Genomic DNA, 12,535 nt, shown 5'->3' with positions numbered 1-12,535 from the left:
CTCCGGCTCCACCTTGGTCAGTCGTCGACCATCCGCCGCCTCGGGACTCCACTCCTCTGGTTCCACCTCGTCACTCCATCCCTCCGGCTCTGTCAGGCTCCTCCTTCCCTCCGGTTCCACCTCCATCCTCGGTCACTCCGGCTCCACAGCGGTCTGCCAGGACCCCGCCTCCACCTTGGTCGCCTGAGCCTTCAGCTCCACCTAGGCCCTCCGGATCCTCGACGTCACCCTGGCTCTGCGGCTGTGCTGCTCCATCTTGGGCTCCTCACCCACCGGTGCAGTCTCCGCCTGTCGGCCCCCTGGTGTCGTCGACCCCTCCTTCACCATGGCTCCTCCCGCCGTCGACTCCACCTTGGATCTCCGTCCTGGCTGGTCTCTGGTGGACCATCTGGCTCCTCCTGCTCCTGTCTCCTCCCTGGCTCCTTCCTCCGTCTCCTCCCTGGCTCCTCCTTCTGTGGTCCCTGTCTGCTGGCCCCCTCCTGGGAGTCCGTCCTCCACCGGAACCTCCTCCCAAGTTCCCACCCACGCCTCCCTCTGTTTCTACGGTGCGAGGACGCACCTACCGGGAGGGGGGAGTACTGTCACACACCTGGACTCATTTAGTGTGTTTTTGCCCGTGACCCAGTTTCTGTCTTTCCGTGTTTTGGTTTGATTAGTTCCCAGGTGTGTCTATTCTCTTCCTCATGTCCCTGTTAATTTAGTTATTCCATCCACCTGTGTTTCCCCATTATCCTTTGTACTTAAGCCTTGTCCTTTCAGTTCTGTTTTGTCGGGTCTCCTCACTTGCAACTTGATGCTTCATTTGCTACTAACGTGTGCCTACCTCTGTGCTCCATGTTGGATATCTCCTGTGTTGGATATAATAAAAGCCTTATTTCGTTTATCCTCGGCTCAGTGTTCCTTCAGGCAGCGAAAACCGTGACACAGTGAGACAGTAGTTTGACACCCTTTGTGTACAAGATGCATGCTCGTGTGAATAAATATGAATCCAACATAATTCTTATTTGCTAACACTGATAACTACTTTATAATTTATGTTCATTATTAAAAGAAATACTCATTGAAGTAACCTATAGAAATCAATTTATTTTCATTATACACTGCTTTTAAAACAAATGCAGATTTTGCTTTTTCCTCATTTAAGTCTGTTCACAGCTGACACGTTATCATTCACTGATAGTTGTCTCTGGTGCTGCATGGCTTTTGCGTTGAGAGCGTTTGGAAGCTGTGACATTACCTTGAAGGAAAAACCATCATCCAAAACAAACCATGGCTAACAGTCAGATTCAGCGTATATTTATGATCCAGAGGCTGAAACTGAACGAAAGCAGCAGCAGCAACGACTCGCTCCGAGCGGGGCTCGAACCCGGGTCTCCGATGGGAGGCGGACGCACTAACAAGGAGGCAGAGATATTTTAAGCAGTTTTACTCACCGCCTGCGGTTCCAACACACGATCGTGACCCTTTTTCGTTGGGACTGCATCATCCTTAAGAAATAAACAATACGAAAATCCGTCGTCAAACTGGGCCTTGTTTTAATCAAGCATCTTCGAAATGCAGGGAACAAACACAAACACTTGCACAACTCCGTTGATGCTCTGTAAAAATAAACTCCATCCACTGGTCCCTTAATGCTGTTTCTCTTTTGGTAATCTGTGCAGGGTTGTCTTGCCCTGGCAACCAAAAACACACTTCTTTTGTGACATTTGGCGACGCTCTCACTCTGATCAGTGAAGTCTGTTGTGCTCTCAGTGCTCTGCTATACGGGAGCGCGCTCTTCCGGCAGAAGTGCCTCAGGACCCATATAAGGAAATTCCGCTCCATCTAACGTCACACAGAGCCATACTCGAAAAAAACTTTCCGAAACTTGTGACAAACCGGAAGGAGTATTTTGGGAACAAAAATACTCCTTAAAACGTACAACTTAATTTTTGAAACTTTGTCCATGTTTAGCATGGGAATCCAACTCTTTAACAGTGTAAAAAACTCAGTATGCATGAAATAGCATTTCACCCCCCCCCCCCCCCTTTAAGCATTTCTCTGTTTATATGGCCTCTGCTGGAAGTGATTTCCCACGCAGTCATTTGTCTCCATTAGTGCTTCCAAACACACTGGCTAATGAAGTCGGGTTGCTTTTATTGCCACAGAATGCTGTGGCGGCTTCCTCTTTATTTGCTCTCTTCCCTTGAGAGAGATTCCGTTATTATCTGCGTGGTGTGTGAGTTTCTTTTTTATTAATTCCATCTATAAAAATAATTCCAGACTAGAAAAGATGGAAGGTCATATTGAGGAAGGCTCATGCCGAACCAAAAACTATGCATCCGTTTAAACAGATTTGTTTTTGTAATGCTCTGATGTTGGATTCTATTTCTGTGCTGTAATGGTTCATTATTGGATGTCATAATGATGCTACAGCCAACAAACAAAGACTTCTTGCATGCATTTCCTGTCCAGTTACTTGTCTATTTTTCTCGAGCTGTAAATTGCAGCACTAACATGCTCCTTCGTGTAATATGTGAAAAAGCAATAGAAAAGTTTGTGCCATCCTCAGCATCTCGAGTGCAATTACTGTGCCAGTGAAATGCCTGCTTTTATGAAGCCAGTGAACACATAAAAGCAGCACTCTTAGGAGACCAACAGAAAACTGACCTTTCCCAAACAGAAAACGTCCTGGGAGAAAATGAAGGCAATTTATGTCTTGACAGAAGAATCTCAACATCAAGTGATCTACAAAAATGACTCAAATACACTGTACTGCTCAAACATTTTACAAAATACATATCTAAAATATCACATAAAATATTACAGCAAACTTCAAGTGGACATCCTCATGTAAGCTCAACTTGTGTCAACTTCAGCTTATCATGAGCATCCAGATTTCTTTTCATTATATCAATGTGAATTTTAATGTTATCATTATTAATTATATTTTATTTTATTCATACAAATTTTATCATTCATTCATATCATTTATGAAATAATATTTACCTAAAAACACCAAGGGACTACTGATGAAAATTGGCATTTTCGCTATATATTTACATTTATTTGAATGTTGATTAATATACATTGTCCCTTTTTAAATGTGTAAATATATCAAAATAATATTGAGCAGTTTTTTTTTTTTTTTTACCAGATAATTGACCAGAGCATTCATTTCTGAAAGTCTAATATTGCTTTTGGTCTTCTTTTATAATTCTTCTTTATATTACATTGGAAGCATATTAATTGCATTAAATCTGAGTTCATCTGGAAGTGCAGAACAGGAGCGAGTGTTGTTCATTTCAAGCATGGCTTCACCTCACTCTCTCTGTCATCTTTGCACCTGTTGTTATGCCGTTTGTGAGCAGTGAGTGCTCTGGGTCTTGGCGTCTCACAACTGGCACTTATGAACAGACAAACATGGCTTTCAGGAGCAGAGAGAAGAGGACTGTGTGCCAGTAAACCAGCTCCATAGCTGCCGTCACTCAACATGAAATCCCATCTGCTGCAGCTCGGAAACACGGCCAGAGATAAAGCATGCATTTAGTGTGCACTTCACAACACAAGCAAGAGTATTCTTCAAGACAAAAAGTAGAAAGCAAACTTTTGTGTTTGTAAGACTGAACACGGCTAGATAGTCTACACAAACTCCAAAGTTGCCAGGTATGCAGCATTGTAGGAAAGAGGAGTAGATATCATATATTTTAACATTTTGAATTAATCTATAACATATTAGTGCAATTTTCATATGTATTACATTATGCACAGTAATTTCACATGCTTTTTAAGAAAACATATGTATCTTGATTAAGGATGACTTGTTTAATTACTTATTTTAGATATTTGTAATGATAAACAAATGCTTTGAATATTTTTTGATCAGGCATATGCAAAAATAGCAATGACTTCCAAATATATAAATTGTGCTTTCTTTAGTTTTAAGTTTGTTGCTTTTTTGGGACTATGCAGCATGTGCCTGGACCTTTTCATTTAATCACTGACTCATTAACAAAGCACAGCTGTCTAGCAGGCCAATCAGTTATCTTATTGATCAATTAAGCTCTGAGACCAAAATATAATCTCAAAACAGCCAACGCTGCAAGCCGCAGGTCATGCTCTAACGTGAAAGCTGATGCCAGTCAGGATCCAGCTTTAAGAAAATCTAAATTCTCTATTTGAGCTTTAAATCGTATTTTCCAAAGATTTACTGTGTGGAAAGCATGAAGAAAATTGACTGCATTTAATGGCACCTTCAAGATTAGCAGCTGTAAAAGTGCTGGCCTTGCCCTTCACCTTAAGAGAGACATGATTGTAGCCAACTTTTAATACGCATTTGAACCATTTTTGTTAAGCATTATGTCAGAAAAGGCAAAAGAACACCAGTACTCAGACCTGATCCTGATGTCTGTGAGAACTAGACAGATTTCCATTTGTGAGGCCTGTTCAACTATTTTAGCACAGGTTATTCCATTTCCTTCAGCCTCACAGCTATGTTTAATATTTATGAACCTGCTACATATGCTTGGACTGTCTGTAAGATTATAAAATACTGGCTCACTCAAATGGAGGCAATGAACAGTAAAGCAATGCATATGCTGCTTAAATAAATACTACTACGGCTTTGCATAAACTGAAATAAACTGATTTGGGACATGGAACTTATACATTTTATGTGTGTGTGTGTGTGTGTGTGTGTGTGTGTGTGTGTGTTTGCAGTGATAAGCAATTTACTGTGGTGTGTCAGGTAATAATAATAGGCCTCAAATAGGTCAGACTTTCTTGGATCTAATGGAACAGTATTCTTGGGAAAGACAAAAGTGTGTGTTCAAGTCACTTTGGTTGGAGCAAGGATGTCAATGTACATTTTCAATGTAAGATTTTTTAATTCTACTTCTACAAATGATGAATAAATAATGTAAATTATTGTGTTTTCCTTTTTTTTATTTTACGAAGATGTTGTTGTACCCTATAATACGATCATATTTTGTGTATGCAAATGATCTACTTTTTTGTAAATTAAAATTTACTGTTAAAACAGTCTCTGTATCCGCCATATTTTCTCACTTACAGGCTACCAAAACAAACACTTAGAAAATGTTTCAAATCTTAATATCTAAATCTTAATTCTGGTTTAAAGCTGTGAAAATGTTTAGTTTGCACACGCACAAAGTAAGTTCCACTGCCCCGGTTTCAGACCAGACGAAACGGGCGGATCATGAATTACCTTATATCGCTCCGCCTCATTGATCGCGCTCAGCAGACCGCATCACAGGCGCCCCCCTCCCCCGTGTGCTCCTCCGCCACAGCCGCGCGGGCAATTAGTGCTCACCGGCAGCTGCTCCGGGAGGATCTGACGAGTGCATAGAGCAGGAATGGGCTCGTTTGGAGAGATGCTGTGGATTATACACTCAGTGGGACTTTATGCTCAAATCAGTGCGAATTTGGCAGTGGTCAATCCCGTATCTGGAAACGGTAGGTGTGAGGAACGGGAACAAACGGAACGGCAATGAGTGTGGTGCGATGTGTCTCAAACGAGCTCCTGCTTAACATTTCTGGGGCATCATACGGAGCGGGTAGGAAGCTCAATAAGTTTTGATCTTCTTTTGCTGATTTTATGAAGTGTTTGTCTTTAACAATGTGAATACTTCAGCTTGAAATTAATCCATCTTAAATTGTTTTTGAAAATTAAACTTTCAAAAACTGCTAATCTGAAGTTGCTTAGAGGCAGAAAAGATTAGGTAATATTCTTTTTGTATTATTATGATAAATTACATGGTATTGACAGAAATGTCATTAAGTAGGCTATTTTTAATGCATTCCAAATTAAAACAAATACAATAATGTGAATACATCGGACTTCACGACAGAATGGGGCAAGTTGTCACAGAGTATTCCTGAAACGTTCAAGTATTGCGTTAAAAGTGCATTTTCATATGCGTGTTTTATCCAGCAGTGATCTAGTTAACACCTATTGGGTTTAAAACGGTCTTAAATGGAATCTTTTTTTTTTTTTTTTGTGAATTCTGTTCTCTAAACTAAATGTAAAATATTATTTTTAACAAATGAACACAATAAAACCACACTGACATTCATTAAAGACAAGAGTCAAACGAGTCAAAAAAAAAAATCTACAGTTAATCTGTGTTCTCATGGCAATATTAAATAAATATGTGTATTTTTCATAATTCAGGTTGGGGCTAGTTGTCACAAATTGTCATTTAAAAATATGTAATGGTCAAAAGGTCATTATTATTATTATTATTATTATTATTATTATTATTATTATTATTATTATTATTGTCGTTTTTCCCCCACTGTTTTATCATTGCTTATCACAAACAAATACATATATAAATATATAAAAAATAGTAATTATGCCTTTTTTAACTCATTATTCTGACTTTTTCCTTGCAACTGCGAGTTAATAGCTTGCAATTCTGACTTTTTCTGACTTCGGATGTGTTTTCTCAGAATTTTGAGGAAAAGGTAAAAAATTTAAGTTAGTTAAAGCTTTAAAAACATGTTATGTTTAATAAAAAAAATAAAAAAAGAGAAAATTGACCAAACATCTATATTTCTAAATAAAATGTCAGTTTTTAATTGTAGAATTTGATGCATCACTGATCTGTTCAAACTAAAGCAGTATAATGATTTACAGTAAATGTAATTGACTGGGATATAAAATCTAATGTGCTCTTCAGTGTGTTGAAACATGTCTGATGGGAAGATTTGCTGCACAGAACTTGAGATTTCTCTCCGTGTCTCAGGTCAGCATGAGCTGGTTTAATAATGTCTACAGGGGGTTTTGTTCAGACCCGATCCAGCTGGGTCTGACCTCTGCTGTCTGTCTTCATCCGTATGGAGGTCTTCCTCCAGCTGAGATTAAACCAATCAACACTTTGTTGAAGTGATAAAGGACAAATATCAAGCTGGTGTCAACAACTTCCTTATTTCTCACTCATTATTTCTCCTTACACACACTCACTTCCATCATTCAGGGTTGAGAATCGCTGCTTGCATCTCTGCAGGTAGAGAGATCTGTGCTAAAAGTGCAATGCCATTTACTTTAGGTGCAGTTTGATCCATGTTTGAACTGAGTTTTATTTGCATTTCCACCGTTTTGAGCAGCAGGCATCACAGTGTGTCATGTTTCAAGGACTTTGAAACAGTGAATCATTTTGAGAGATTGGTTCAATTGATTCAAAGTTTCAAAGGGCTTAACTTCTTCCATAACTATTGGTAGCCAGTTTTGCAAATGTCAAAAACTGTTGCAAAGTCATTTATAAAGTGATCAGTAAGGTTGATTGGTCAATACAGTGTTCCAGTCATCCTTAAATACACATTTTACTAACAGCTACAGTATACAGGCACTCAGTCTTTAACCGTGAATATGCACAAATTTTGCTTAATATATCAAACAGGGTAATAAATAAATCATTACACACAAAGGCATTCACCCTTTGGGTTACAGTATAGAGCAATTATGCATTTATGCATGTAGAACAGTGTAGCCTGTAATATTAGAGTAAAAAGGTAATTAATTTCACAGAATTAATAAAAAATAATTAGGGCCGGGACTCCTAATCTAATTAATTAGAGGCTTTGTAATTAATTAATCGAAATTAATCGCATTTTAAATCGCAGATAAATATTTGATCTGAGAACAGTGAGAAGTAATTTTTTTCACATGGATTTATAGTATACCATTGAATAATGACTGAATACATAAGCTTAAGCAACAAAATATTGTTTATTTTTGTTCAACCAAGTCTAGCAGACCAGTGCAATTTTTGACATGAAGTGTATCAATAGCATATTTAGAAACAATTTAGAAATAGTACATTTCAGAAATTCAGGAAGCTTATAGGTGCTGGAACCTTCTGTAAAGTGTTTTTTAAGTAATACACAATACTGTCAATTACATTCAGAACATTGGAAACACTGACTATTAGAAAACATCTCTCTGTTGCTTCAGAGGCCATAACATACTAAGTCCAACTCTCAATAACCTTGGCCAAAACAATAAAGAGTTCAACATAAACTGCTGCACCAACAAAATAATACATAGTTCAACATAAAGTGTAAAGTCCACGCTAGCTGCTATATGTTTTGCGCAGGGGGCAAGGAACTCGACCGGAAGTTGAAGTCGGCCGCAAGCTGCCATCTTTTAGCAGAACTTCACTTGCGTTAGCATTCCCATTGACTCCCATTCATTTTGGCGTCACTTTAACAGCGAATAACTTTACATCTGAGGCGTTTAAAGACTCTGTTTGTCCATTATTTATTTCTAAAGATACACGACAATGTATAAAGGGCTCCATTACCTTCTATGTTACATTATGGCCCCGTATTAAACAGTTTTTGTAAAAAATAGGCTAACGATTGCGTCATAACCACTCGACTCTCTGTCGCATTACCGTACAGACAGGAGGAGAAGCTCGCAGGCAATTAACTTAATATGGCGTACTGGCGTTACATTTTAAAATACTATACAAAATAATTAATCAGAATACTTACTCCTGCTCACTCACGACAAAGAACTCCCCGCTCAAGCTCGCCGTCTCTGCAAGATTAACGATGGCAGTTTGCACGCACAAGATTTACATTTAGATTCACAGATTTGCTGACTTCGTCAAGCTTCGTTTGAGTCTGCGCGTCAGAAACGGAAGTGCTAAAAAACGCTAAAAATGGGCTTCACTTGTCTCAATTGAGTTCCAATGGGGTCGCTGTGTCCATTTCTTTTACTGTCTATGGTTTTGCGTTGAGGTGATACTTGTGGTTCGATCATGTGCTGCGGCGATATGCGAACGCTAGTTGGTGCTTCAGTATAATCGGTCCGCCGAAACTCATCCAGTGAGAAACGTTTCGCGGTGCAAAAATAAGTTATTAAAAATGCGGGAATTTTTTTTCTGTAATTAATTAATCTTAGTTAACGCGTTATTTTTTGTGTAATTAATTAATCTCAATTAACGCGTTAAAGTCCCGGCCCTAAAAATAATACAATTATTGAATGCATAATTAACTTGATTTGATTGCACCAGCATGCAGTTATGCACATGAAATTACTTATGTGCATTTCCATGGAAACACATCTTCACCAAGAACAAGGACCGTTCCATGACAAGGTTCCTGGGAAATCAGTCGTAAGGAGAAGTATGATTTGTAAAGCACTGATATACGTCATGCTGCAGTAATGCTGCTCTGCTGGAAACCTCATACAAATAGAAAAACTGGAAGCAAAGTAAAAAGAATGAAAAGAAAACTTTCTGACTCTGGAACCTGGAAGAAAACTCATCTACCAACAGGATAGCAACCCAGCAAAAGCAACAGTGGAGGGGCGGTATTCACATTCATACCTAATAGTATATACTCTAAACTGTTTATTATGTGACAGTTTGCAACATTTTAAACAATATTATTCTATTTTCTCACATGATATCATATGATGTACCTAAATCAGATTGGAAGAGCAGGGTTGTATACATACAGTTCAACAGTTGTTTGTATCATTCACTTGTCTGTGTCTGTTCAGGGACTCTTTCTGCAGGTTGCATCAGTTTGCCATTAGGTGGCAACAAATGAGCTGAATATTAATGTATTTATTAGTTTTCTGTTTCAGTTATGATTCTGTATGTCCAAATATCCATCAGTTTAAACTGTAATGATGTTTACAAGCTGCTGCGAATCCATATATTTTAAAATAAAAGATAGAAAACAGACGTTTTCTCATGTGGAGAGATAAGCAGAACAAAATAAATGCATGACACCACAGCGGATGAGAACAGTTCCTACTCTATTTTTCATGGTATTTCCCAAAGCATGCCCGCTCTTCATAAGTATGTAATTTTTCTTAAAAAAAAAAAAAAAAGAGTAAATACTTTTAGGGCATAGCATAAGTAGTAGTATTGACTGCACTGCCAGGAACAATTTTGTATTTTATTTAGCAGAAGGACAGAATTTAACGAACTTTAAAAAAGTAACAGTGAATAAGTCATGGCTGAAGTGACTGCGGTGAGTTATTCACAACAGAGCATGCCTGGAGTACCTTATTGCTTACATATACAAATTAAATATAATTATTATTACTGTATTTGATTATTGTTTATTGCACGGTAGACTCTCAAGGCAGTGTAAAAGAAAAAAATATATACAAAATAATATACAATACAATAAAAAAAAAACACTAATGTTATTCAAAAATAATAGGCTACATCAACAAAATAAATACAGAAAAAGATTATATGGGTAGAAAAACAGCCAATTCAAATAAAGCTCTCCGAAATGAAAATGCTGGATGTACAAGAATTTGTAGTTCTCTGGTTGCGTTGTGCACATTTTACATGAAATTACAGAAATACAGAAAACATGAAATTATGCCTTTAGAAAACACTTTTATCCAAAGCAACTTACTACACACAACCAACAATATAAGTAGTAGGCCTATACAATTTCAAGTTTAGTAGAAAGCTAGATAAGAGTTCCAACAGAGATTGTTTTTTTCATTTGCATTGGAAATTCATATTTACACAACATCATGGCATTTGAGTGATAGAAAGAGCAATCAAAAATCCCAGCATCAATCGTGCACTGCTTACAGTAACTTCTCTCAAGAGAGAAACTGCTTCCACAGGTGATCCACGGGTGAGATGAAGCACATACAGCTTCAGCAATCAACATATGTGAAACAGACTCATGTAAGAGAGGGATGATGTGTTACTGCTGGGCACATTGGCTCTCAGACTATAACACAGCAGCGTTTTAGACTCTGGATAATTATAACCAGTTGGAGACTGTGCATATTGAAGACTAGAGAAACTGTAGGACACACAGACTTTCTCAATCCAAACAAAGGAAACAGATGGACACGGTTTGCATTCTCATTACAGAAACAAAGAGCAGAAATTAGGGAGTAATAATCAAGACGCAATGGGAAAATATGTTTATATTGTGTGTGTGTGTGTGTGTGTGTGTGTGTGTGTGTGTGTGTGTGTGTGTGTGTAGCTGATTGGATAAAATCTCAATGTAAATCATATGTGTACAGACCAAAATGGCTCAGTTGCACCATTTTTGTCTTTCTACTTCTACTTTAAACAGTTTTACCTGCTGTTTCTTTGTTTGTGTTAAATATCCTAAATTGGCTACCATTGTGTGAAGTTTTCATAAAATGTTAATCAGTTTATTGATGATTTAATCAAAATGATTCCTGTAGTTATTGTTAATGATATAAAAATTCACTACTTAAAATTTTGAAAAATAAATCCAAATATTGTAATATAATGTTGCATTAATATTTCTGCATAAATTGAAGAAGGAATTTATTTTTTTTGCTATGAATTTTGCTCGTCAGCTATATTTGATTCATAAAATTTCATATCAGTATTACATAATATTGATTTAAAAAATCTACCATGTGTTTATTTGCATTTTATGACAGTTTCTTAATTGCTTAATAGGTTCAGAACAGTTTTATAATGTCCATTACTATCTACTTCTATGCACATATATTGTACAATGCAATACAATACACAATGCATTGTATTTCCAGTGCAGTGCACAAACTGACAAGGTACAGATAGATTATAGATATATAAATGAATGCACAAATATTTTTGATATGCAGCCTGACAGAAAGCATACAGCAGACGTGTGGAGTGTCAGGAGATGAGATGAGGCTTGTTTCAGTGTCCATCCCTGGGGTTAGAAGAAATCTGTTCTGGGAGTGTAAGAAGTCTTAATGGATCAGTGCTTCAGTTCTGCTTGAATTGCATTAGTCTCTTTCAAGCCTGCAATTCAGAAAAGTACGGCTTATTTCCTGAAAGGGAGAGCGACTCTAATGCAGCACAGACATGCACATATGCGGTGGGTACTTTCACAATCTTTGTTTATAAGCAATTATATTAATTGAGTGACTTCATGTATGCATTCAAGCAGTATGTACTGGATTTATTAAACTTTTTTTTTTCAGTGCAATCAAATGTGCATACAGTTGTTGAGCAGATTCTCTCCACTGTAAGAATATTAATGTCATCCTTCATCTTTATGAATGTGTTATTTGTGATGTCTGTTTTCCCACAGACAGAGAGAGGGAAGTGGTTTAGGCTTTACAGTGGCCTCATTTTATTCCCTTTGTTTGCAGCGGGACTTACTTTTCAAATTAATTGCGATTTTTAATTATATCCTATTTTCTGTAATTATATCTGTATGATTTTGTGGCCATTCTGGCTCAAGCAGCCTAAACATGTTGGGAACAATTTCTGAACCATTTAAACAGACAAACTAAATCCTGACTACATATTAAGTTATTTTAGTATCATTGAGATATTATAATAGTTTGTTATTAAAAATGCATCATGGTACTCTCGTGAATGGAGGCAGAAGAGTTGTGGTGCTGTCTATGAAGGGTCAGAAGGCTCTCGGATTTCACCAAAAATGCCGTAATTTGTGTTTTGAAGATTAACAAAAGTTTTATGGATAAACATCATGAGGGTGAATAACTAATGACAGAATTTTCATTTTTGGGTGAACTATCCCTTTAAACAAACACATGCACCCC

General features: G+C 37.5%; 1 protein-coding gene across 2 annotated transcripts in view; it reads left to right on the top strand.

Annotated features, from left to right (window-relative positions):
* The first annotated feature begins 5,291 nt into the window (after nt 1-5,291).
* The window catches only part of vstm2lb (V-set and transmembrane domain containing 2 like b), a 9,561-nt gene continuing 2,317 nt past the window's right edge, over nt 5,292-12,535 (top strand). Inside the window, exon 1 of one of the 2 annotated variants that reach the window (XM_026214525.1) lies at nt 5,292-5,454. In XM_026214525.1, coding sequence (XP_026070310.1) covers nt 5,355-5,454 — 100 coding nt within the window. In that variant the 5' untranslated portion in view covers nt 5,292-5,354. Of the gene's footprint in view, nt 5,556-12,535 lie in introns of both variants that reach the window. The other variant, XM_026214526.1, reaches the window with a different exon arrangement.

This window comes from Carassius auratus, chromosome 31, assembly GCF_003368295.1.
Source record: "Carassius auratus strain Wakin chromosome 31, ASM336829v1, whole genome shotgun sequence".
NCBI lineage: Eukaryota > Metazoa > Chordata > Actinopteri > Cypriniformes > Cyprinidae > Carassius > Carassius auratus.
Note: the sequence above shows the minus strand (reverse complement) of the source record. Positions and strands in the feature narration are given on the sequence as shown.